The sequence below is a fragment of the Phyllopteryx taeniolatus genome, chromosome 11, assembly GCF_024500385.1.
Source record: "Phyllopteryx taeniolatus isolate TA_2022b chromosome 11, UOR_Ptae_1.2, whole genome shotgun sequence".
NCBI classification, from domain to species: domain Eukaryota; kingdom Metazoa; phylum Chordata; class Actinopteri; order Syngnathiformes; family Syngnathidae; genus Phyllopteryx; species Phyllopteryx taeniolatus.
In genome coordinates, this window is record NC_084512.1 from 13,479,619 (window position 1) to 13,507,410 (window position 27,792).

Genomic DNA, 27,792 nt, shown 5'->3' on the forward strand with positions numbered 1-27,792 from the left:
TGCCTAAAGCAAAAAAGAATATACAGTACAGTATATGGTAGACTTACTTACTTATTTCCCACTTGGAATGGGTGCCCCTACCAATTCAGTTCTTGTCCCGAGTAGTGGCAATAAGCTATGAGGTCTATGAGGTCCAAACTGCAGTCATTTTTCAATTTCAACTGGACATTTGCTTTATGTGTGTATGTAAATGGACAGAGTGAAGTGCAATACCAGGAAAAAAAAAAATTTGATTTGTTAAACACACCGATTCACTTCCACATGTACAAAAATATAGTGGCCCAGAAGGGTAAAAAAAAAAAAAAAAGTCAATACTGTACTGGTGGAGGACCGTTAGCAGTTAGGGGCCAAATATATTTGACTTGCTTGTCTTTTATTATTCTTGACAAATATCAGCATTATTAATAATAATGTTAGCAGATCAGTCAAACACAACCACAGAAGAGTCCCTTCAACGTTCACTGTGGTGCTTTATTGCTTGAATGCTCACTGAAAACCAAACACATTCATTGATCCCGGGATATTAAATATTGATTCATGTATCTATATGAATCCCAGGAGCAGAAAATGAAACCCATCTAAAAATGAGGATTTCACCTCCTGGTACAACGCAATCAAGCATCTCATCATCTTCATCAAAACAAGGATGATGATCAGCTCCATGACACTCACATGCACAAGGCCTGGAAGTGTTGTGATAATTAGAGCCTTCCTGCAGGGCTAATATTAGTTAGCAGACAATTCTGTCATTTGTGCCGCACTGTCTTCTTCAGCAGTCATGCAGTCATCAAAATGCATTCAAACACATCACATCCAGCATCACAATACAATTCTTGTATCAGTTTCATGTGAGGACTGGAGGACTGGAGGACTGGTGTCTTAAATGAGAGAAAGGGCTTTTTGTGCATCACACCAATCCAGCCATCCTTTTTCTGGACCACTTAACCTCATGGGGGTCACGGGTGAGCTAGGAGCCTATCCTAGCTGACTTTGAGCAATAGGCAGATTACACTCTTAGGGTACCTATAGAAAGAAAACACCATTCACACTCAACTTCACCGACAGAAATTGTAGTCTTCAATTAACCTGTTTTTGGAATTGTGGGAGGAAACTGTACCCGGAGAAACTCCACACAAGCACAGGGAGAGCTCTACACAGGATAATACACAGGATTCGAACCAACAACTTCAAAACTGTGAGGCAGGTGTGCTAACCACTCGTTCACCTTGCCAGCATCACTCACTGATTTTAATTTCAGGTTTGATACTTATTTTCCCAAGTGAGCCAAATTAAAGGAAATTTACTGAGGGAGGTTGTTCCACATTATTAAAGATGCTGTAAGGTAAACTTTAAACTAAAATGTAGCAACCTTTAGATTAGGAGATTGATAACAGGTTTGTCGTCGCTTTTCCCAGGTTTTATACTTAAAAAAAGTGACGTGGTGCCCTCTACAAGACAAAATAGCTTGATTTATAACGTTAAGCGTCAAATCACGCTAAACCAAAAGCAACGCAGGCGTCGCTGCTTCGACAAATGTATTTCTTAAATAAATTATGTTTTATCCAAACGGCAATATATGCTGTTCTGCTGTTTTGTTTTGTTTCTAGTCTCCTTGGTGAGCATTGGTGGGTGGAGTCTCCTGCGTCATACCTTGTGCCAGTGACTATCAGCCGGGTATTTAGGTGCAGCAGAGGCCACAGCCGTATACAGGACAGTCTGGACAGTGACAAGCTGGTAACAATATGTCGCTGTCCATACTTTCCTATGTACGGCTTTGTGTAGAACAAATATAGTTTGTCACTCACACAGTGCAGAGTAACTGCGCACACACACCAACGCCAAGGGGAAAACCGAAGTCGTTTTGAAATAAATAAAAGTTATACGTCAACCAGCAATCGCAACAGACAGTGTTTGACTTGAGGGATTCTACTGCACTACAAAAGATTGTATTGGAGAAATTCAGTGGCGATACATGTGCTAACATACTGTAAGTGTTTTGTTCTAATATTTGATTCTTTTTTTATATTCCCCGATGATTTACAAAGTAAAAATAAATAAAGAAATCACCTTGATTTTTCCATTGCAGGTTTTTATGGCCTCTGAGGACAAGAGAGAAGGAAAACATCATTATGTGGGGGAGAAATGTACCTGTAATAAAGCCAAATGGGACTGAGAGGTGCACTTGTCAAACATGATAAATGGCACCGATGCACCCTAAATGTGTTTGGTGCCCTTGCCACATTGACTCCGCCCCCTCCAAAGGGTGGCCTGGAGCTCCCAACACTAAACCTTCCCTTTGGAATTTAATACTGATACAAGGTGTGATTCAAATGGCTATCTTGGTGCCCTTTATAATGCAACGTGTCAAAAATATGAATATTCCTCTCATTGCTGAAAGCAGACAGAATGTGTTTATTTGACGTTTTCTGTCATCACTGTGGTTGATATTAAGGCTCAACTTCAGTCGCCACAAGCCTCATGGACTGTCTGCCTCCCTGTGTGGCCTCACAAAGTCCAGTCAGAGTGGAGTCAATCATGCAAATTATCACGCACATAAATTGTGCAGCCGTCATAAAATTAACATAAAACTCCACTTAATTCCTGGTTTGTCTAGCAGAACAACAAAACTGAAGAAATGGTGCTTTAAATGGTTTACTCATGCAATCATACAACACTGCTCATCACCTCTTATTTATAAAAACAAAAACGCAGGTATTGAATAACCTGAGGCGCAAAGTTAAATATAAAGGTACGTTAAAACATTTAGACCAGTAAATTCTTATAAAATAACTTCAATGGAGTTTATCATAAAATAAACCTGATTTTTAGGGCTGGGACCCTTATTATAATTCTGGGTTCCATCAATCAACATGTTTTGGAATGTGAACTTGCATTGAATGACATTAGTGTCTTTCTGCTCAGTATCATATGATTAATACAATGAATGAAACATCAAATTGATTTTTATCAAGCAGATGTAACCAAAAGCATAATAAAACCCTCATCTTCGTCTCTATTACGTGTCTTTCAGGTGTCTTCAAAGGGTGAGTAGTTTTACTTTAATTTTAGTTTTATTATACAATGGTTAAGGTCTCGTTATACTTTTGTAACAGTTATTATGAATCTTAAACTGTTCCTTTTAACATTGCCTTTAGAGTGAAAGTTTTATGATGGTGACATTTAAATAGATTTACAATTACAACCAATTTCCCAGAATGGATGGCGTACAAATTTACAACTTCCACTGTGTGATGCAGGAGATCTTACTTTTAAGTCCCCTGTTGGCACTTGTAAAGAGAGAGCAGCAAAGGGTGCATGAATCTCAATTTGATTTTTATTTAATTCAGAACCTTAATATTCATTCATAAAATAGCATATTCAAATCCATGTGTAATTATACCTTCTTGAACGTGGTCAGCTAGAGAAGCTCCTACTAAGCGATACTGTTTTGCGGCAGACTACACTGGGATTTTTAAACAAATACTGAACAAATGAAATGGAAACCAGTGTGCTCCGGTGTACTGCTGTGAAATAGAATCCACAATGCATGTCTCAAGTTCTGGGAGAGGGCATGAAAATTGGAAAATGGATGATTATAGAGAGAGCGAATTACACTGGTGTGTCGAATGAAAAGGACGTCTGCTATATCCAGCTGAGATGGAGGCCTAAGAGAGGGAGGGGAAATTGCATAAAATGAATACAAAAGACAGTGACAACGATGCACAAGAGGAAGGACGACAGGAGAGGATAAGCATTTTGCTTAAAATACCTCTCCGCCCCAAGAGTGCTCATCTATTGGCATAGAGGATGCCCGCTGAAAGAAATCTGTGAGACTCCTATTGTTATTTCATTATTCCTGGTGTTATGTGTTCCCCAGGAGGGGAGCAACTATACTGTTGACTTAGATGTCGGCTACTGGAAAATAACTCAAGCGAGGAATCAACCCGCTGAGAGAAAATCAAGTAAAACAACATGCAAAATGATATCAATGAGGATCTCTGATGGATAGCACAGAAATAAACTTTTTTCAAAACAGACTTTGCCTTGTAGAATTACCGTAGAGCAATGTTGTGACAAGCCTCAAGGCCCAGAAAATTTAATTGAACGATTATGTGAAACACTCACAATTTGAATGCGTTGATAATAATACAGAAGTAGAAAGTCATTCCTACAGTACATCTGGAAATGCTCACAAACAAACAAAACCTTTTGGGTGTTGGTAATAACAATAAGTTTATAGCCACTGCAGTAGCACAAAGTAGTTGATAACGTAGCCCCAGGAGAATGTCAGTTACCATAAAATACCCAGGATTTCAAATTTGTGGTAGAAATGTTGGTGTAAGGTGCACCAAAGTACAGATAATGGTCCAAGAGCAAGCAAGAACTCAAGAAAATATATTTGATTTCAAAATGGAAAGTTCCAGCTAGTGGAAACAAGCTGGAACCCTATAATAAACATGATCAACAACACTTGAACTAATGTGGGATCAAATGAGGGTTACAGTACATGATTGCAATGTGACTTGTACTAATTGTGTGTGTCAGTGGCCTGCAAAGGTCAAAGAGGTTTTCTTCATGGTTTCTATATCCATACGCCTCTTAGATGAATTATGAAATCTTCTTCTAGTTCCACTTCGGTCATTTTAGACATTGGGAGTGGAACCACATGACAATGATTTAGCATCATAATAAAAATAACCCAAACTATGTTCTGTTTTAATTATGTGTGTGTGTGAGCCAGCTGAGAATTGGAGAAGGTAAATAAACTTCTTTTGCTAACTTGACGTTAAGGATAATAACAAGTTTTGTCAGTAAAATATGTGGGTGGATATGAGCATGTTCTCTAAAAACGTGAACGAAAGGATGGAAAAGTGGGAGGGGAGGGCGCAAGGGTAAGCAATATACAACTAAAATCTTTTTGTGAGTAAAGTTAAAACAAGAGCTATTTTTTAAATAAATAATGCTTAAGGGCATTCGTTTTTGTCTTTATTATTGACTGTTATCCCAGCACAATTAACATCAAATAATGTTTTGATTTTATTATGAGATTTTATCTTCTCGGATGGGGCTCTACATTATGCATTCTTATTAAACTCGGGTTCAAGATTAGTATCTGTTACAGTCTCTACTGTCTATTAGTGTTGACATTGGCATTTATGAACCAAGGCTCTGCTTAATTTAAATGAATTGGACTTTTTAGTGATTTACTCCATGAAATTTTCAGTGATTATTTCTTCGTAATTATTTTACTTCTATTTGTAGCACATTTAATTGAATTGGGTTATACTTTTACTTTACTGCTTCCAGTGTTGTAGGTTGAGTTGCGATTCAGTTTTATTATCTCCTTTGTGTAGTTAGTGTCATTCAATGGTGTGTGCATGCACTGTACATACAGTTTGTCACCATATGCAGGTGTTGGGAGTTTGCCAATCTGTCAGAAGGTGCGTTTAGTACAAAACTTCAAGGCACCTCATCAATACACATTTAAAGCGATAAACTGAATGTGTCAGGTGATGCAGCAGTTTCAAGTCATGAATCTCATCTCCTGTCATAGTATCATTAGACATCAGGATAGCCTTTCCTCTCTAATATTGAGAGAATGTCGCTTCGACTTAATGTTTAGCGCGTGCTCGGAGCTGAGTGTTAATTTAGTCAGACAAGTGGAGCGGCACTTTATCTGATCGGTGAAGTTTTTTATTCATAAAAAAAAAAAAGCCTATCGTGTGAAGTAGTATGCACTCACCATCTAATTTATTGCATACACCTGCACAATCTTATCAGAAGTAAAAAAAAAAAAAAGTTGAATCAGAGATCTTAGGTCTTACTTATCTGATCACTAAGAGTAATACAGTTCTGCACGACTGCAAACTACAAACACAGTAATAAATGTACTGTTAAATGACTACCTCTGACTGTCAATCAAAACTGAGCATTCTAATCTTTGTCAAGGCAGACAGATTTTTGCTGCAGGTCTGATCTTGGAATGCGTTATTGTGGCCTGTGATTGTATTGATTGACAGGAAAATGTTAGATACCATTAATATACTGTATTTTTTAATGGATCTCTTTACTTTTTCAAACTTTATATTGACAAGGAGCCCACTGAAAATAAAATGCAATAACATATAATTGAAAACCAAAGATTCAAGAATAAATAAGAGACAACAGTAAGTTATAATCATCATTTATAGTTCATGGTCATTTTCCTCATACTCATTCCAAGTACTGGTCTCTGGAAAGCAGAACTGACGGACAGAATGACAGAACAAACACAGAACTGTTGAAATGGACTTGTGAAATCTTCAGATCTTTACATCAGCATCAAGCACACATTGGACTATTTCATTATGCCAAAACACAAAACAAATAAATTTTTCTTCATCGTCGTCATCGTCACTCCATCATGAACTTCTTTTTTGCAGCACACTTGAGTCAGTTGGGTCATTTTGGAGGAAGGCGCACGTTGTTGTGCTCATTCCTCTCCTGCTTTGAACTCCTTTGTGTAGTTTAAGGTGGGCTACTCTTAGCCTGGTTAGCATTTGTATAAAAACTATAAAGGAACATGTAAAAACAGGAAGGGGGTTGGAAACAAATGATGCAGATTTCTTCATAAAATGTTGTATGTCTAGCAACACTTAACATTTACGTCTTCTTTTCTTTTTTGTCCTTTTGATTTTTATTCCAAAAAATGGTTTTGGAGTAGTTATAGTTTGCATCATCTATACAACAGGCTATAAAACACCACATTATCACAGTTCAAAAGCACATTTAGATGTGGTTGTACTGTATAGAAACATATGTAGTGGAATAGGATCATTCGACGTGCATGGCTCTCACATGGTCCCGTTCGAGCCTTCTGAGAAACTTGTTGCCTTCGACTTCACGTGATGCAGAAACAAAGGCCTCCAGATTTCTTACTGGCACAAAGGACATTTTGTTCTTCTGGAAACAAAAGTCTTGTAAATGACACTGCAGTTCAGTCAATTCAGCTCTTAGTCCGTTATGCTCAACTGAGACCACTTTGGCGAGTCTGCGGACGTCTGTCAAGATTTTTTTTTCTCAGTGGATTTGCTGTCAGTTTCCTGCCTCTTTCTTCTTCAATTCAAATGTCTGCAACACTTATGCATGGCGCCACGTTCTCTGGAAACAAAACAACACAAACGCTGGCAATTTATAATGAAACCATTAAGTTCGTAACCCCTCTTTTTGCAAAGTGCATCTGTGCTCCTCTCGTCTCCAAAACAAAGGAGTAAGATCATCCCGCTCTTGGAAACAAGTCACAAATGGATTATGTTGTTTGGTTGTTTTCAGTTAACATCCACTTGGATGGCATAGACATTTGTCCACCCACATTCTTCTTTCAGACGTCTGAAGAATGCTTGTTCCCTTATTATATCTTCTTATTACTTTGCAGAGCACGGTCTTCTTGAAAAACAAAGACAAAATAAGGTTCAATGTTGTTTTCATACTGTACACAATATTGTCTTCATTTTATATTTTCCGACAATGTTTCAGTTGGTCTGAGTAGGACCAGCACTTTGACAATCACACATAGTACTCCTTATCCTTGTTCTTCTTGTTCTTGCTGCAAGTCTTAGCGGTGTTGACCGCTTTCTCTTTGACAATAGAACCATTTGACTGAGCCGAGTTGCTGATGTAGTTGCGACTCTCATCCACGTGGTAGGACCCTTCGTCTCGATTGCGGTACTTGTACATGGCGTAGAGCAGGATGAGAATGCACAGAGCCGCGGCTGCTACGATGCCCACCACCATGCCTGTAGTACTGCTGGACTCGCGGAAGACCTCAGAGGAGTCTGGGAAACTCTTTGGTCCAGTACCTGTGGGATTGGCTGCAAGAGAGACAAAGACATAATGACGACAAACATAAAGGACTGTCTAGCCTTTCAAGTCATACAAATGACAAGATTCACAAGATTCACAAGGACCAAAGACAAAACTTCCATACCTATATTGGGCCAAGACATACGTTTTACATCTTAAAAACAAAAAGATGAATGATTAATTTTCAAATCAAATGAATGATTATTTTGTCTCATTTAACTCACAAATTCACTTCGTGTAAAATCTGGGTCTGTTTAGCTAAACACAAAGCTTGCAGGAATGAAAGAAAACCACTCACAAAATTCCTAATTATTTTATGATCGAATGAGTGAAATTTCCTTGGCACATCTGAATATTTCTCACGGCGTGCCAATGCGCCGTGGCACAGTAGTTGGAAATCACAAACATAAGATATAGGTAGCTTAAATCACCGGTCAGATTTTGATGTACTGGAGATGCTCCTTCCTCATCCAACTTTTAACTGGCACGTTCGCTCGGTTTTCATACAATTGAAATTGGTACGCACCATTCATCCGCGCTCCCGCATGACTTGGCAACTCATTTACTAAAATCTAGCACTACAAAAAGGATCCCATGTGCATATGTAACTAGTGAGTGTTTTCTGGTTGAGTGAGCATCACCACATATACCTGTAGCATCGAATGGAAATGTACATTAATATGCAAAAAACGATTTAGCCAAAAAGAAAAATGAAAACATGTTTTTAATTATTAGTTGGTTAATGCTCATTATCACGTTTGTAGAGATGACCTCAAACTTTCAGTTAATTCACCTTATGTATCATTTATTGTATAAATAAGTAAACATATAGAGACATTTTTCTAAATACAAATTTCCAATCCCAGTTACAAAGCAAATGAAACCATTTTTTAAAATTTAAAAAGTACTGTGGCTTAAAGATGGAAGGAGTTGTGTTTCGTATTTACTGGTACTGTACTTTACTGTGTCTTACATATTTTCTTTGTTAAATTCAAATTCCCTGCTGTCTCACTGGTGCTTGTCACTATTTGCTTCTGATGCTGCTATCAGCTGGACTGCACAGACAGGGGTGGAAATACAAGTCAGGTCACCTGATCCAAACTGAACTGAATGTTTGTGACTGTTTTTTTTGTCAATGTCTTTATGTCTCCAAAGTGTTCTCTGTCAATTGACTGTCTGTTGTCGTACTAGAGCGGCTCCAACTACCGGAGACAAATTCCTTGTGTGTTTTTTGGACATACTTGGCAAATAAAGATGATTCTGAATTCTTGAACGGTCATAAAATCTTACATTACTCATTACTAAATGACAAGGGAATGTCATACAATGTCTCTGCGTGCCATTTGATTTAGATCTTACCACCACACGGAAGAATTGAAGGTATCCCTTAAGACTTTTAAAAATGTATGTGCTCAAGATACCTGCAGACGCCACCTTAAATGCACATGAATGTCAATTTCCCTTTTCAATCTAATTCCTGATGATATTCCCCGAATATAATTGTACACAAATGGAAGACTGACAGCGATATTCTGGAGAAGGAGGCTATGCGATCTCATTGCAGAGATTTGCTAAATTTAGAAGTAAAGCTGACAAGAATAATGTGTTAATGATCGTGAACGAAGCCCAGTTTAAGATCACACCTCATTAGGTGTGTTACAGCACAGTCATGAATGAGCAGACACACGTTTCTAACATCCACAGTAAATGCTACCAAGATGACTCACTGAAAACCAATCTGTCAGTGAAAAAAAACAATTCCTCAATAGACTCAGCAGATTTTTCCAAAACCTGTCCTCCTCTGTGTTTGGAAACGTTGCAGCTCTATAAGGCATATTTGAAAACACGTCATCCCCCTGATATCGTTCAGTCCTCCTGGCACATCCCACTGTGTGTGTTTTGTTGCAGTCATCAGTTCTGCTTAAACTGTCTTTGTTGCATTAGAGAATTCCAAACACATCAAATTTGGATATGAAAGCACCATGGTTCCGCCAGATTGAGCTAAAACATAATTGAGGCATTAACATCTGAGTTCAGGGTCTAATTTTGTTGATGTAAACAAACAAATAATAACAACTTGGACCAGAAGTCTGCATTATTCAATTATTATTACTTAATAAGCTGTGAAGTATTTGTGTCACCCCATTTTAATATAAACTCTGCAAAGTCTAAAAAAAACACTCAAGTATGGGATTTGGAAAATAATATATGAGAATGAAGACTGCAATTAACTACTTTATTCTCCTTACTTTGAATACGTAATGCAAAATAATCAATCTATAATATGTCACACAGTATATATTTGCCCCATGGTACACAGGATACATCAGCGGCAATTCAAGGATCCGAGGTTTAGGGGTGCCGAGCACCTGACCAGCCAAGATGTATTTTTGTTGTTACAATATTACATTTCAACCAAGTGTGGTATGGTTAAACAATTTCCTAGCTTGTTTAAAAATGACATATGGTAAAAAAAAAAAAAAAAAAAAAAAAAAAAGGAAAGAGTAATAATGATATTAATAAAAATATCTCAAAATTTAGGGGTGCTAAATTTAATTTGCCAAAAATGGGCTGGAAACGCCTGTGGGGTACATGGCAGGAAAATTGTTTGAATGTTCCTCCTCAAGTGCTAAACAACATTTCTGAACTGAAAAAACAAAACACAATTTTTATCAAATAATTTTGGGTTTTGTAAATACGAAATAATTGAACAAAAAAAGTTTACATTGTGAGTAGTACCTGTTTCCATTTTTCAAACTCAGATACTGTATTGTATGTATTGTAGGTGATGATAGGTTGTGTGCGTGTATGTGAATGTTTGTGTTTAGAAAATTCTGCAAAAAAATAAAAATACACACTTGACACTGCAACATAGGGCTATTGTCATTAAACTCCCTAATTCCTCAGTTAACAAATAAAGAAAGAGTTGAATAAAATGAAACTGATTAGATAAAAAAATAGACATGCAGGAGGGGGTTACCTATGTACAAAGGTGTCCAATTTGGGACTGTTTGACCCTGCAATCTAAAGAGTGCCATTCTAGTTGATATCTCTTCACAAAAACAAATCGATTACAAATCTAAATGCCTATGAATGCCATTATTTCACTATGTCAACTTTATAACTTTAGGTCACCATGCTTACTCTAATTAGTCAGTGTTTATAAATAATAACATGGCACAACACAAACTTTAGACTAAATCAAAATTTTTCTTGGAGCAGGTTTGGGTATTTAGAAAAAACATTGCTTGACTGGTGCAATATTCGCTAGTATAATAGACACACAGGACAGACAGAAAGCTCTATTTAAAAGTGCGCAGCTCTCTTTAAACCGCATACACTCCTTGAAGTCTCAGTGCCCTTTGCACAATGGTCATTGCACCGGACTATTGCGATATTAGCCATTCGAACTGAGGACTCTGCATCTTTTTGCACAATTGTTGTTTGTTGTTGTTTTTTGTCAATGTCTTTATGTCTCCAAAGTGTTCTGTAAATTGACTGTCTGTTGTACTAGAGCGGCTCCAACTACCGGAGACAAATTCCTTGTGTGTTTTGGACATACTTGGCAAATAAAGATGATTCTGATTCTGATTCTGAAATAAAAATGTGGAATGAAGACCAGAGAGGGCATAGGTATCCTGGGCTGTCTGTGGGGACAATGTAATCTTCCAATGCCATAAGACATTCATGGAAAAGAGGAGAGTTCCTTTGGTGTACTGAGTGTGACCGAGCGTTGAAACAGATTAGCGCTGCTCTTTACATGGGCACTTATTCTATGATACAGGTGTGAAGAATGCTCTCGCTTTGTGGGCAAAAGCCGCTGTTTGACACACCTCTTAGTCCGCTAAGCCATAGTACGAGCGTTAGCTGCAGGTTAGCTTCGTAATGTATCTGTAATCAACCCCTTGTCTGTGGTCAAAAAGTTCAATGTGTGGAAGTTGTTTGCCACATTGTGACAGTTTCGAGATGCCGTACATGAGACCTTTACAGGACTGTGCAGTGAGGTGAGAGTTCAAGAGGATGAATGATTGTTATTTCTTCTTGTATGGATCTGGGGATTGGGTTTGTTTCTGAAAGGCTGCTTTTGCACAGACCGTGGAATGCTTGAATCATTTGACTGGCTACCTTGTCTGGTTGGTTTTTGTGTGGAATTTTCTTAAGTTTGTCTTTGTTCTGCTATAAGTGGAATGTCACATGACCAATTTCAGAAATTGGGTTAGCGGACTTCCTGTGTATGCTGCGATAATGAGCATAACTACGGGTTGATGGCAGGATGGTTTGAAGCAGAACTTACTGAAAGTTTTCTTTAAGGCTGGTTTCTTCGGACAAAAGTGAAATGAACAGTTTATCATTTATTTATACAACTATGATATGATACTGGATATGTAAACATCATCTGTAAAACAAAATACATTGTAGACATTTAAAGTTCCTATGTGTGTTTTGTCGCTGTGCTCTCTCTCTCTCTCTCTCTCTCTCTCTCTCTCTCTCTCTCTCTCTCTCTCTCTCTATATATATATATATATATACATATATATATATATATATATATATATATATACATCTATATATAGTAGTGGGCGGCACGGTGAATGAATGGTCAGCAGATCTGCCTCACAGTTCTGAGGACCTGGGTTCAAATCCGGCCTCGCCTGTGTGGAGTTTGCATGTTCTCCCCGTGCCTGTGTGGGTTTTCTTTGGGTACTCCGGTTTCCTCCAACATCCCAAAAACATGCATGGTAGGTTAATTGAAGACTCTAAATTGTCCATAGGTGTGAATGTGAGTGCACATTGTTGTTTTTTTCTATATGCCCTGCGATTGGCTGGCAACCAGTTCAGGGTGTACCCTGCCTCCTACCCAGAGTCAGCTGGGATAGGCTCCAGCTCGCCCGCAACCCTAATGAGGATAAGTGGTATGGAAAATGGATGGATGGATATAGTAGTGAGTAAATACAATTTTCACTTGAGTGACAAAAATATAAAGTATAAATTATTTATAAATGTTTACCAAACTTTTAAAATCCCAATCTCTAATCACTTTGTACGTCACCTACATATGAAATTCCACTATGAAAAAAATCCCTCCTTTATTTCCCTCTTATTTCCCAATTCAAGTAGACAAGGCAGGTGTGAAAACGCTGTTAAACACACAAACAATATGAAAGCCAGAAAATCAATCTCTCACTGCTATATCCCATTTAATTTCTTAAACAAGAATGCTATGCTTGAGCCCAGTAATTAAATACTCCATTCAGTGCAGCGAGGGCAGCTTTGTTCTGAGCCAAAAGATTAGCATTCATTACAGCTCATTAGTACGTTTGCTCTCAGTGTTGTCTATCTACCTACCTGAAGGCATTGACCATATCATTCCAAGAGTATGGGATCAATGACAGATATGATGATTATGGATGATTTTGCAAACCGCGTGTTTGGCAGTAAACTTTGGACTTGCTATCCCTCATGCCGGGCACAGTAATATTGCAAGCACCAGGTCTCCGAGACATTCTCAGATCTCAGTCAAAATAAATCTAGCTGTTTGTTCATTAACACTCTAATATTGACTGCATTTATGAATGATGTGCCAGCACCCTCAACTCCAAGTCAACCTGGTGTAAAATCAAACACGAAGCAGATGACCTTAAAACACGTGCTTCATTGCAGCATAGCAGGGTGCACTTGTGAAGCACTCAAAGTAAACCCATGGTGGTTAAATGTGAAAAAAACTTCCATAATAACGTCATCCTTTTAGTAAATTACAGTATAAATTATTAGATGGTGATTGCCAAAATCGGTGCTGCACAGTGTGTCAGCTAAGAAAATATTAAAAACTCTGTTTTGTTGATCATTAATAAATTGCATTGAGAGACAGACAGAGGGATAGAGATGGAAAGGATATGCAGCAGGTTAGGGTGATTAAGGATAGAGATGCAATGTGTTGACTGGTGCCAGTAGTGTGCTGGATAGATGGAAAGAATACTTTGAGGAGTTGATGAAAGAGGAAAATGAGAGAAAAGGAAGAGTAGAAGAGGCAAGTGTGGTGGACCAGGAAGTGGCAATGATTAGTAAGGGGGAAGTTAGAAAGGCATTAAAGAGGATGAAAAATGAAAAGGCAGTTGGTCCTGGTGACATTCCTGTGGAGGTATGGAATCATCTAGGGGAGATGGCTGTGAAGTTTTTGACCACGTTGTTTAACAGAATTCTGGTGAGAAGGTGAGAAGATGCCTGAGGAATGGAAGAAAAGTGTGCTGGTGCCCATTTTTAAGAACAAGGGTGATGCGCAGAGCTGTGGGAACTACAGAGGAATAAAGTTGAGGAGCCACACAATGAAGTTATGGGAAAGCGTAGTACAGGCTAGATTCAGGACAGAAGTGAGTATTTGCGAGCAACAGTTATGGTTTCATGCCTCGAAAGAGTACCACAGATGCATTATGCAGATATTTAGGCTGACAGATGAGGTTAGACTGGAATACCCTTGGACCATGATGTTTGCAGATGACGTGATCTGCAGTGAAAGCAGGGAGCAGGTGGAAGAACACTTAGAAAGGTGGAGGCATGCACTGCAAAGAAGAGGAGAGATTAGCCGAGGTGAAACAGAATATATGTCCATGAATGAGAGGGATGGAGGGGGGAGAGTGAGGCTACAGGGAGAAGAGATACCAAGGGTGGAGGACTTCAAATATTTGGGGTCAACAGTACAGAGCAATGAGTAGTGTGGTAAGGAAGTGAAGAAACGGGTCCAAGCAGGTTGAAACGGGTGGAGAAAGGTGTCAGGTGTGTTATGTGACAGAAGAATCTCTGCTAGGATGAAGAGCAAAGTTTATAAAACAGTGCTGAGGCCAGCCAGCCATGATGTAAGGATTAGAGAAAGTGGCACTGAAGAGCCAACAGGAAGCAGAGTTGGAGGTGGGGGAAATGAAGATGTGCTCATCAGAGGGATGGCCAAGGTTAGATGTTTTGAAGACAAAGTTAGAGCAGACTTGGATGGTTTGGACACGAGAGAGAGTGAGTGAGTATATTGGTAGACGGATGATGCGGATGGAGCTGCCAGGCAAGAGAGCTAGAGCAAGACCAAAAGAGAAGGTTGATGGATGTCGTGAGGGAAGACATGATGGCAGTTGGTGTTCGAGAGGAGAATGCAGGAGATAGGCTTACATGGAAAAGGATGACACGCCGTGGCGACCCCTAACGGGACAAGGCGAATTGAAAAGAATAATAATAAAATGCATTGAAAGGCAATAGCACTAAGACTGAATGACGCTAAATTGAATCCTTACTTATACTTGTACACTCACAGAGACATTAGAACTTTTAACAGCAACACGTCACATACGTTCCAACACGTAAAATGCCTGGTTGGTGGTTCCCCTTATTTTAGCCAGACCTGTTAGCGGAGTTAAGGGCCAAGAAGACTCGGATTAATTCCTGCCAAATAGAATTTCGACAACAAATGGTCATCAGCAAATACTATCTTTCCTCATTTGTATCCAGCAAGATTCTCATTTATTTGGTCATTTCCAAGAGTGTGCTGGATGAAGCGAAACATGGAGGTTACTTCAGGTCCCTGCTTGGGGTAATGAAGTAACCAGGACTACTTAGGATTTATTGAACAGCCAGTGTGGGCTTGACCCCGCCATAAAGTTAGAGTGATAATAGGTTGAACGAGTGCAGGGAACACATGGACAATTGCATGGACTATCAAGCTCTGAGTTAATGGATCTGACAATGAATTTCTGAGCATTATTTTGACAAAAGAGCTGAAAGCAACAATTTTGTGTGGCTGAGGCCTTTGTCAGTCCGCAACACTTTAATAGGGCAACACTATGTAGCAATCTTCATTTAAAATACTTAAAATACTTTACAATTTTGTTAGTACAGCAGTAGCTAATCTGTTACGACCTGGGTTTTAGAGCCGGAAGGTCACAAGTTAAAATCCTGCTGAGGACAAAAATGTAAAGATGTCAAGTAGTTATTAGAGAGATGCTAGTTCGGTTGCTGGCTACTGTCTAGGTGCCCTTGAGCAAGGCACCGTCTTCATGCCCTCAGCTTAGTGGTAAAGCACTGTTTGTGCAACCCTTTCACTCTGAATAGCTCGTCCCATGACTGCATGAGTTTGATTTGGTTCTCCGTGTGTCGTGCAACACAAAATATAGAGCAGTTGATTTTCCCTTGTGGGATTATAATGAAGGCGGCACGGTGGAGACTGGTTAGAGCGTCTGCCTCACAGTTCTCAGGACGGGGTTCAATCCCCGGCCCCGCCTGTGTGGATTTTGCATGTTCTCCCCGTTGCCCGTCGGTGTGAATGTGAGTGCGAATGGTTGTTTCTTTCTATGTAACCTGCGATTGGCTGGCAACCAGTTCAGGGTGTACCCCGCCTCCTGCCCGATGATAGCTGGGATAGGCTCCAGCACGCCCGCGACCCTTGTGAGGAGAAGCGGCTCAGAAAATGGATGGATTATAATGAGTATAATAAATTACATTAATAGTGAGAATACTATCTCTGTTATTGCCAGTGCAATGTTTTTATCTCTTGATCTATAATGCATCTAAAACAAAAGGACACCTCTTTTGATGTGTTAGTATTTCAAAGAGGAAACACTGCAGTGGTGGACCTGATCAAATACAGTGGGTACGGAAAGTATTCAGACCCCCTTAAATTTTTCACTTTTTGTTATATTGCAGCCATTTGCTAAAATCAGTTCATTTTTTCCTCATTAATGTACACAAAGCACCCCATATTGACAGAAAAAAAGTTTTTTGCAGATTAAAAAAAAAAAAGAAAAACTGAAATATCGCACACCCATAAGTATTCAGAACCTTTACTGTGACACTCGTATGTTTAACTTGGGTGCTGTCCATTTCTTATGATCATCCTTGAGATGGTTCTACACCTTCATTGGAGTCCAGCTGTGTTTGATTATACTGATTGGACTTGATTAGGAAAGCCACACACCTGTCTATATAAGACTATTATATAGACGGACTATTGCGAGATTAGTCATTCGAACTGCTCTAAGTGCTAGAGGACTTTGCATCTTTTTGCACAATTGTCAAAAAAAATAAATAAAAAAATTGTACCGGCATTACCAGATAACTAGCAACCCTTTATTGCTCAGTGACTGTTTTTCTCAATGTCTTTATGTCTCAAAAGTGTCAATTGACTGTCTGTTGTCGTACTAGAGCGGCTCCAACTACCGGAGACAAATTCCTTGTGTGGTTTTTTCAGAATCAGAATCATCTTTATTTGCCAAGTATGTCCAAAAACACACAAGGAATTTGTCTCCGGTAGTTGGAGCCGCTCTAGTACGACAACAAACAGTCCATTTACAGAACACTTTGGAGACAGAAAGACATTGACAAAAAAAAACAGTCACTGAGCAGTAAAGGGTTGCTAGTTATCTGGTAATGCCGGGTATTACACAAAAACAAATTAGACATTTTTAGATTCTGATTCTGAGCACAGGATCTGATTTCAACAATTCAGTTTTTTTCTGTCAATATGGGATGCTGTGTATACATTAATGAGGAAAAAAATGAACTTAAATAATTTTAGCAAATGGCTGCAATATATCAAAGAGTGAAAAATTTAAGGGGGTCTATATACGTTCCGTGCCCAAGTATTTAATGTTCAAGTTGTTGACAATACATACAGGTAATTTACAATATATAAATGGAACTTTTGGAACTGACTTCTGTTTACGACAAAAGTTAAATATGTAATTAGTAATGAATAATGCGATATGAGGCGTGTCAGAAAAATTCTGAGACTGGAGTCACATAGATACTGTATATTTCGGATCAAACTACAAGCTCGCTCATTCGAAGTACCGTAATTTCTCGTGTATAATGCGTACGCATGTATAATACGCAGCCCCAAAGTTGACCTCAAAATTCCGTAAAACCTTCTACCTATGTATAATGTATTTTTACAATGCATGATTTTGCTTCTAGCCATATGATCAAAACATGAAATATTATCTGTTTTTTTTAAGGATAATTCTGAAGTTAAGCACTTTATTTGAACACATAATACTTTTTTTATTTACTTGCTCCTATTTTGAAATTCACAGCCCTACTTTTATTTAGTACACACAGTTGTGCTCATATGTTTGATTACCCAGGCAGAATTTATAAGATGGGTACAATTCTTTAAAGATAACATGAAGGTCTAGGCGAATCACATTTTATTTCATTTTAATGGGATTCAAATTAAATGGCCAAGCATTTCAGAAAAGCATTGTCATTAAACAAAACATAACCATGAAGAATTAATGATGGTTGTTGTTCAGTCATCAGTCATATTTAAAAAAAAAAAACAACAACCATATTTCAAATTCTGCCAGGGTATATAAACTTATGAGCACACCTGTACATATATGCAGTCATATGTACCCTTGTCATATTTGAATGAAAGTCTACGCTACACCTGTTTTATAACCTCTAGGTGGCGGTGGCATATTAGAATGAAAGTGTACAGCTTTCTCATAACCACTAGATGGGGGCATTCATTTATAAAATGTGAAAGTTTTTTCGATTTGCCCCTATAACTATGTATAATGCGCACTATTGACTTTTGACAATTTTTTGGGGGAAAAAATTACGGGAATCCCCTTGGAATCTAATGCACTTCGTCAGCCTTCTCTGCCACGCCTTCATGCACTCGTTGAAGGATTCTTCCAGGATCCTCCGCAGCTCCATCGTCACCACCATCTTGATGCCGTCCACGTCTTCAAGACTAGAGCTTGGGATAGAGAAAATAAAATCACACGGGGCCTGGTTGGATGAGTAGGGAGTTTGCTCCAGCATGTCGATGTTCTTCTCGGCCAGGAACTGTTGGATACTCAGGGCACTGTGAGCAGGCGTGTTGTGTTGTCATAGTGAAGCAGTCATGAGTTGACCTGCCACATTTCTCACCGCGTCTCACACACTGAACGAAGCTACACCGACGTGACGTGCTGGTTAATAGTCTGGCTCACACTGAAGGGGGAAAACTCATAGTTTGTGTTAAAAAAATATCTTTTGTGAGACCAGTCCTGGAACATTTCTGACACACCTCAAATATGGTCACTTCCCCTCTGTCATCTTGTTGGCAAACTATTTAGCAGTAACTAACACTTGACACCTCTAGATAGAGCCCATGAGCACTAAAAGAAAACTGCGATAATGGTGCTTGAATATAAGCAGTACTTTGCTAAATGTTAGCTTAGGGAGCAGTGGGAGTACAACACCTTCAGCAAGGCTTGGTTGGCAGGCTCTTTGACACATTGGTGTTATTTAGTCAGATTAGCGTTACAGCATCTTCTGACTTCACATATCTCGTCATAATCACAAACTGTCAAAGACATCACATAGTGGAGTTGGCGCTCAATCTGCTGACAGGTCACTGTATCAGTGGAGTGCACTGGAGCCAAAAGACATTAAATCCCTCTTTAATTATCAGAGTGTCCTCGAGAAGTGTACGTGTGACATGCTGGCAGTATGCCCGTGATAGTGTGTGAGTGAGAAGTGGTTGAGCTCACGCTAATGGCGGATGATGAACAGACAGCTGAGTGAGCCTGAAATGAGGTCCTTGTGAGAATTACTTAAAGGTGTTGCATTTAGCCCGGATAAAGGTATGGTGTAAATTAAGCCTCTGCCCAGAGGAGCTTCCACGAGAGGATGATTTATTTGGCATTCATAGCACAAGACTGGTGACTGGACACTTGATTACTCTTAGTCTTAGATTAGAATGTTGCAGGTTTTCTTTTATACAAAATACTTTACTTCTAGTGGTGATAAACCCAAACAGTGGCTCTACATTATGATGACAAAAGCTTAATATTGTTCTGCCTCAAGTTCTTCTCAGATGGACTGTGGATGTGTTACTGAAGTTTTTGACACAACGTTCTGCAGACTGTCAATGTGTGAGATAACAATTGTTATTTTAAAAAAAAGGAAAGGAAAGGCTTCTTTATACTCGCGCGGGCGGCGATCACACTGACGTCACTGTGACTATCTTGCACGCAGTTTGCCGTTATACTCAAGCGAAACCCACGCGCGCAGTTTTGAAAATGTACTGTAGTTCACCTCCAAGTCGGGGGTGTCGCTACGGCTGGTATTGGCTAGGACACCACAGGGTGGAGTTTCCTCTGCATTTTTTGGCCATTTCCGGTAGCCCTTTTTACTTTACTTTCTGTAACAAGGAACAAAGCAACAACAATGGCGACCGTGGTACAGTGTCTGCTAGAACAAATGGACCTAGATGTCCAGATGATACGGTTAATAATTGTGCAAAATCGATCAAGTAGGCGATGGCGTAGGTGGTATGTGGAACTGAGAGGAACGCTGATTATAACGAGGCCTGAAGAGTTCAAATGCAAAAGCTGTCAACCGCCATTTACACAAAAAAGGAGCCACGCCTACTAGTAGACTGCTATCAGCAAGGCATCATTCGATGGTGCATTTCCTACTAGAATTACCACTAAAACTCGAAAATAAAGGTTTAATTGCAGAAACCGCCAAGCGCCATATGCATTTTGGTGCAGTTACCGTCATCTCCATTTAAGCCAATCTCGAGTTCATATGTTATGTCATCACAAACTCCTCACTTAACGTGGTGGTATTTAAAATGTATTAATTTGTTATAATTATGTGTATTATGTGTATTAATTATGTGTATTATATGCATTTTGTTTTATAATTGAGTTTTTGCGCTGCACTTTATTAAAGCTGCGGTTGTTATTTTTAAGTGCTCTATGAATAAAATTGAGTTGAGATGTATTTTACAGTTTATTTATTGTAGCATTCTGAGTATGTGAATTCATAAAGCAATGTAAATAATGTATAGTTGATATAATATAATAATATAATATATTATTGTTTCATTATTAATTACTTTTATACATGATTTGCTCATAAATTATTTGAAGCAACCCAAAAAATTGAGGGGCCACTTTAGAGCCAAAAGAGCCGAGCCAGGTCCTTATAGGAAGCCTTTGCCAATGTTGGTCGCAATCAAGTGAGTCATCAGGATCTTGAGCATAGGAGCAACGAAGACGATAACCGACTCTGTGCAATCAATTTGACGTTCCTCTCCCTTTGAAGGGTTAGGATTTTGGGTTAATTTAAACTAAGGTTAAGGGTTAGTTCAAGAGATTGTAGTTCTAGTAGATCACGTGTTATTAATTTTTATTCACAAAGCATAATACAATTTTAGTGGAATATTGTAAAATTATGACCTCTTGCGCAATCTAATGATATCCAATACAAGAGCAAGATCAAGTTTTAAAAAAGTATAGATAAATAGATAGATAGACAGACAGACAGACAGACAGATGTATGTATGTTTGTACAGTATGCACAGTATGTATGTACAATATGAATGTATGTTTATTATTAATTATTATGTTTGTTTGTAGTTTGCAGTGGTGTGAAACTGTGTTGCAAAATAACAAAAGGAGTGTCTAATGTTTGGTTACTTCAGTTACCTGCGATAGTAAAACAAAATTAGGAACAACACTCACTATGATACAGTACAGTCCAACAACACTGCAAACTAAACTCATTGTCATCATCATCATCATCATCATCATCATATTGTTGGCCATTATGTTGTGGCAGGTCAGTGTATTTGATAATTATAACCAGTATCATCTCAATAATGTTCACAATTTTGTTGTTGTTAGGTCTGACAGCTGTTTTTAACAAATTTACACACATAATTGTGTATGCCCATGGTTGCAAGGTTAAGAGAAAAGCCAGCACAAATCCTCTTAATTCCTACTATGCTAGCTTTCTGTTTGCAGATATTGATAGTACTGACCTATTGGGAGCTGCACAACACCTCTCACCGCACTGTCGCAATTGTGACTGCACAAACAAGTTGCCACATAGCTGTAGATGAGACCAATCAGCTAGCAAGTCTTGCTACAGCTAATCAGTGGAATTTTGCTTATCTCGAGGGTAAGTTGTGGAGAAAAAATAACTAGAAATAACTGACTGCAATTTTGTAATTAGCATGCCAATTTTTGTTCTAATCAGCATAAAAATCTAACCCAACAGAATTAAAAAAAAAAAATTGTTCCCCAGTGTTATCACTCAAACACTCAGATGTGAATTTCCCTTACTTATTCTAAGCTATTATCAACTTTGGCTGTGCATTTTCTCTCAGATAAGCATAGTCTTCAATGCCCTACTTAGATATATAAATGGACACATTGTATAAGCATCAACGTCAGCACATTCTAAAGATGAGTGGGTGAAAAAAGGACAATAATTGAAAATATAAATATGGGGGATCAGCAAAGAGGCAGCCTGACAGTGAGTGTGAAATCCTGTTTTCTTTCAGGACACAGGATGAGCCTGGGATGGCATAATCCTCAATGAAAAAGTACTGGGAAATATCCCAAAATTGCATATGAGTGGAAAAAAAGCTTAATTTACTCTTAAAACAATGTAGTTCCATAATTCCTCCTGGATTGATGAATTTACCGGTCAGTTAAAGAGAGTATTCATTTGTCACTTGATGTATCAGTTATTCTGTTCCCTTTACATAAATCGAATCTATTAAAGCAAATGTCAAATGCAGTTGGTAATGTAGCAGCAGCGTGCTTGCAGACAAAAACTGTATAATTTCTGCTGCTTTTTGGCGAGGTCACTTTTAATATCTCAATAAGCTTTTACCTGGTTAAAGAAAGGTTAAATAAATGCAGTAAAAAAGATGAGTGTGCAGAAAAAGAAGAACAAAATGGACGTAATTAACCCTGTTCTGACAATGGGCAATACTTCAGCTGAGAATAAGGACAGAAAGGGGCTGCATAAATCTTCAAGTTTAGAAAATAAAACCTGGACAAGGAATTTGTTGTCCTTCCAGTGTGGTGCTGAGTGGGTGTTCTTTGTTCACTAACAATTAGGACCATACCATTTTGGTCGGCATAAACAGCTGGCCCCACACCTGACAAAGAAGCAAAGGACGTGCTAGCAAGGTGACTAAAACCCATGGGTAAAGGCCTCTGTTGTGTTTTAAAGTAGCAGAGAGAGCAAAAGAGAGAGGGGTTTACTCATTACACTGCTAGCTCCCAGCCTGCCTTTGCCCACTTCCCAAATAAGCTAAATAAGCCTCCTATTATACTACACGTTAGTATTCCTCTGTGGGTTTCTGAACCAGGAGAAGGATTCAATTTGCTGCCATATGAGATAATCACAGATGGCTTAAAAGGTGATAAGCCTTTGCTTATGCTGCTGGGTTTTCATGTTTTCAGCAGGTCGGAGAAATATAATAAGGTAATGACTATGTTTAACCAACTGGTGTCCCCAACTTACTCCTAGAGAGTCAGCAGTTGACAACAAAATGATCTTGTGCTGACCTTGGGCAATAGAAAGTCGTCATTATTGCTTAGTTCTTGGCCTGGGTGTGATATTAAAAGTGTGACATGTCGTCTTCCTTTTTGGAGCTTGTCGATTTGCAGAAATACAGTATGATAATGCAATTTTGCATATCCATCTTATAACCCTGATACAACTGTGTCTAAGAGATACACATTTTATTTAGTTTTTCACAAGAAAACAATGACGGTCCGCAACGCTATTAGTGTCTGCCATAGCATAGCTATAGCAGCAGTTTTGTCAGAATACTACAATGTATCGTACATCCCTGAAAGCTTTTCTTGATGGAAAGGATGTTTTTGCTCTTGTGCTGACTGATTTCAAGCAAGAGACACTGGCTTTTTGGCAAGCTCATGATAGATCTGACTGGCTAATGCATCTGACAGGCAGAAACTTCAGAAAAATGCTGCGTCTCTCGCTTTGATATGCAGCATAAGAACGAAATAAGATGCTGGCGTTGTTTTCATTAGACCACAATAATGGGAGGAGTCACAGAAAAAAAAAAGTTGAAAATGCATTGTGTTGGGCAAAGACTAATCAAGTGGTGGTTGGATGACTTCCCACTGATCAATAGAACCTCTTGATGGAGTGGGTAGTGTGGAGTTAATTGTTCCACTTTTTCTCATCACTTCAGAAAGCCTTTAAAATCCCTCTATTCATAGGTTTAGCTTTAATACCTTTCCTTGCTTGGAAAGGTAAGAGATTAAAAGTTTGGCAGCATTGCAAGCTGATATAAAACATTGTGCGGTAAATAAATCTTTCCTTGAAGTTGTTGTTTACTGGGAGTCTCGCGAAGCCTGTTACATCCATGCTGGTATTTATTTATTTTTTTTAAATAATTTTTTTAATTTAGAGGAGCACCCACTACTAAATGTAGTTCATATGAGCTCTATCAAACAAATATGCACGGCAAACAAAAGGATTAATTTCCATCGCAATTTGCACTGTTTAATTACCAACACACTGCAATGTCACGATGTGATCCTTACAATATGCACACCTAAAGTCAGCTTGTGAGATCAAACAGGTGAATAGTTACAAAACAAAGATAACACTTTGAGCATAGTGGAGTTATAGTTAATGAGAATTTCTCCCATTGGAATTAATTAACAATGGATGGAAGGCAAGAACAGCTTTTAATTGCTTTTTTGTTCACCTCAACAGTCTAAGCGCCTGTGTAGCAGCGCACACTCCACACATCATGCTCTCTATGAAAACCCTATCATGCTGGTGTGAAACCAGTTCTTCTTATCATCATTTACAAAGTTAGTTGTCAAAGTGGGTTTAATTCAATAATATAATCATAATTGTGTTAAATCATTTAAAATATATATTGTAAAATGAATACATTCCTGACAGAGAAATGAGAGTAAATATACATTGTGGTGGACATTTCAAATTCTAACGAAAATGACAATTGACTCTTTCAGGAGCTGTGTGTTATTCCTGAGTGTCATGGTGTGGGTGAACTACAGCCCGGAGAGATAAACTAACAAACCCCGAGAGAAATAGAATAAAAAAGATGACTAACCTAACCCACCTGAGCTCGGCTCACAGGGATCAATGTCCTCATCATCGCTTGGACACTCTGCTGATGCCACCAGCATGTCCTCAGTTGTCTGAAAAAAGAGAAAAGCATTCATAGTTGAGACGTGGAAGGCAGAGAGTCGCACAGGTTAAACTTGCTAAACATGTAAACTGGTTCTCTACGAATATGAAATTGGATTATTGTAGAACAGTAGAGGCTAAATTTCTGTGCGTAAATGTCAGCTCTAAAGCTCAGTGTCTGTTTGTTGAATTCAAAATGAGAGAATAAACTACATCCCAAAACACAACTGGTGGCTCATCATTCTCCCACCATAGATACTTTCCAAGGCATTACATTAAATTTGAGGGTGTTTCTGAAGCATTGTATTCAACATTCTTGTGGAATGTGTGTCTATATTTTCACTTTTAAGGTACATGTTTGAGCATGACTGGTTCTCCCTGGTTGGTTTAAACATTCAATTGTGGGACCCTACCAACATTAAGCTGTAGAATAATGTCACTTTGTCAAAATAATTATGGCCCTCTGAAAATGGAGGTACATGGGATGCCATATTCTTGAAAAAACAACAACTTAAAACCGAAGGTCAACGGTTCAATCATATCTTAATTATTTTATTTCAAATGTGTTTTATTAGCAGACATGAAAAATAAACATAATGGATCCAAAATGTTAAGCTATTTTTGCATTGTCTTGCCTACAAACCAACAAACAGCAAGCGAAAAGAAAATGCAACAAAGTATTTGATCTGTGTCATGAAGCTGAACTTAGTTTCACTCAATTATTATTGCATTGATGTTTGACAATGCATCACAATATGTTTGCAAGTTGGATTAGAATTGACTGATGTTAAGGGAATTAAAGATGATGTCATTTAGTTTAACATCCATTTGGATTCAGGTAATGTGATTTCATTGCCCCTATCACATTATTTCGACATTTGGAGTGCAGATGAACATCATTTTTACAGAAAAGACTTGGTAACAATCCATCAAAGGAGATGTGGTGAAGGTCAGCTGTTGGGGAGCCCGAGGAAGTCCATCCAAATGTAAATGTAATTTTCTGATGTGCAGTGTCTGCTATCCAGATGGCGAAGCAATCTGATCCAAGAGTGCCACATCCATCACTTCAGCCTTGTGATTTGTTTTTTCTGGCGTAGGATGTTGACATGTTATATTCACTGGTAGAAGTTTGGGGGATCATAGAATCAATACTCCCTTGCTCCTCTTCCTAACTTATCGCAGCCATCTTCTCTCCACCTCCCTTCCTCTTGCTCCTTTCCTTCAGATTTAAGTGCGAGAGGAGCGGAAGCAGAAGAAACCTGCCACGTAGGTTAAATCACCACACAGTAAGCTTTAGTGGAGGCGTATGGATGTAACACCACTATCACGACCACATTCTATTTATTGCTATTGGCAGCAGGGTCAAATTTGGAAAGTAGTGACTTTAACAGCATTAAAAACAAGTACTTGAATCAACTGTACTTCATTATTTGTAAACAGAAGTGCATAGAAGTATATCAACCTATATATTTCATGTGTAAACTTTTAATAATGAGACTCGTTATGTATTATTTCATAAAATACAATTCCCCCCTGCAATGTCAATGGTTGTATGCACGTGTGGAGTTAGTTAAACTGTGCCTTTGAGCCAAAATAAATGTTCTCATGCCCTTTTCAATAGATTGACCCATGTTGTTCTATAAGCTTATGCATCATCACTAAAAAGAATTGCCATGTGACAAAGCATCCTCTAAATGCGATTAAACATTTGGATGTGGTCCTGACACAGAAAGCCCCTAACATTACACATTAATGGTGTCCTCATACTACGTGTCCTTTTTTGTGGCTTACCATGCAATCTATCTACAGTAATGGAACCTGCCATTGGGAAGCTTGTTGGGGTGCCAGAAAAAAGGTATTTTAAAAAGAATATGCAGAGATTTTCTAACCCTTTTCCAACAATACTGTGCAATTGTCGTGGCAAGTGAAGTGACGGCAACCGGGGAAGAGTAGCGATTAGCGGAGGACGCGTTGACGTTGAATTTGCAGAGGAGCTAATAAAGTCATTAAAGCAGCAAATCGGTGCTTCGTGCCTTTATTGTTGCCGCCACCCAGCTCAACGAGAGAAAACTCCCTTCTCCCCTGCGTCTCCCGACCACGGTCAGGTGACCGTAGCAGGAAAGGTTTACACTTCGTATTAAGAAACTAAAATACATTAAAATAAAAAACGAAGATGCTGTACTTACCATTACTGCTGAGAGTGTGGAAAAAGGAGGGCGAAAAAGGCAAAGATACTACCGTCGCACAAACACAGACACGCACTATGCATAGCTAAGCAGAAACACTATGGTGCTGAGACAAAATGGCGGACGAGGCACGGGCGTCGTAAAGTCGATACGTCGTAGGTCGAGGACTTCCTGTATATTTAAAAAGGTGACTAGTATTCCGCAGAACATAACACTTTTTTCTTGAGTTTTTTCACCTTTGCGTTGCATAGGGAATCAGAGTTGTTCTTCAGGGTATTTTATGTTTCGGTGCCCTGGTGTTCAAAACCAAGAGAGACTTTCAGGGTGATAACCTGTTGGCGCAACCCTGTGAAGAGTGATAGCTTTTCACGTTGTTGTCTTTCTGGTCGAATTTGATGAATACGCTTTGGCACACAGCACATCTCTTTGGAGAAAAGCTGAAAGTCAGGAGGACACAAAAGGCATCTGAAGGGTTTATCTGATGCACGCTTGTGCTGTCCTACTAATGTATTCCACTGAGGATGCTTGTGGTTTTCTTTTACCTTGCCGTCTTTGTGAATCCCTCGGGAAACCTTGTTTTTATACAGTCTAAAGTCTTGTTGTACGGGGATCTCTTTGATTCTATATTTGTACGTAACTGGCAAATTTGTCAACTAAAGGAGAATACAATATTTCATTTAGAAACCCTAAACAAACAGCTGCTAGATGCATGAGCAGATGTGACTTCTAGACTTATCTTTGTCTCATCTTTCTGTTCCATAACTTGCATCCATATACACAATCCAAAAACTGTGCA

At 38.8% G+C, this 27,792-nt stretch overlaps 1 protein-coding gene across 29 annotated transcripts in view; it reads right to left on the bottom strand.

Moving 5' to 3' along the window:
- Positions 1–6,168: 6,168 nt before the first annotated feature.
- LOC133486280 (neurexin-1a-like) overlaps positions 6,169–27,792 on the bottom strand; it is a 254,088-nt gene continuing 232,464 nt past the window's right edge. For 16 of the 29 annotated variants that reach the window (XM_061791208.1, XM_061791220.1, XM_061791204.1 and 13 more), the window contains 2 exons: positions 24,734–24,821; positions 6,169–7,850 (listed from right to left, as the gene is read on the bottom strand). In XM_061791208.1, coding sequence (XP_061647192.1) covers positions 7,546–7,850; positions 24,734–24,821 — 393 coding nt within the window. In that variant the 3' untranslated portion in view covers positions 6,169–7,545. Of the gene's footprint in view, positions 7,851–18,440; positions 18,581–24,733; positions 24,822–27,792 lie in introns of all 29 variants that reach the window. The other 13 variants (XM_061791209.1, XM_061791222.1, XM_061791207.1 and 10 more) reach the window with 3 other exon arrangements.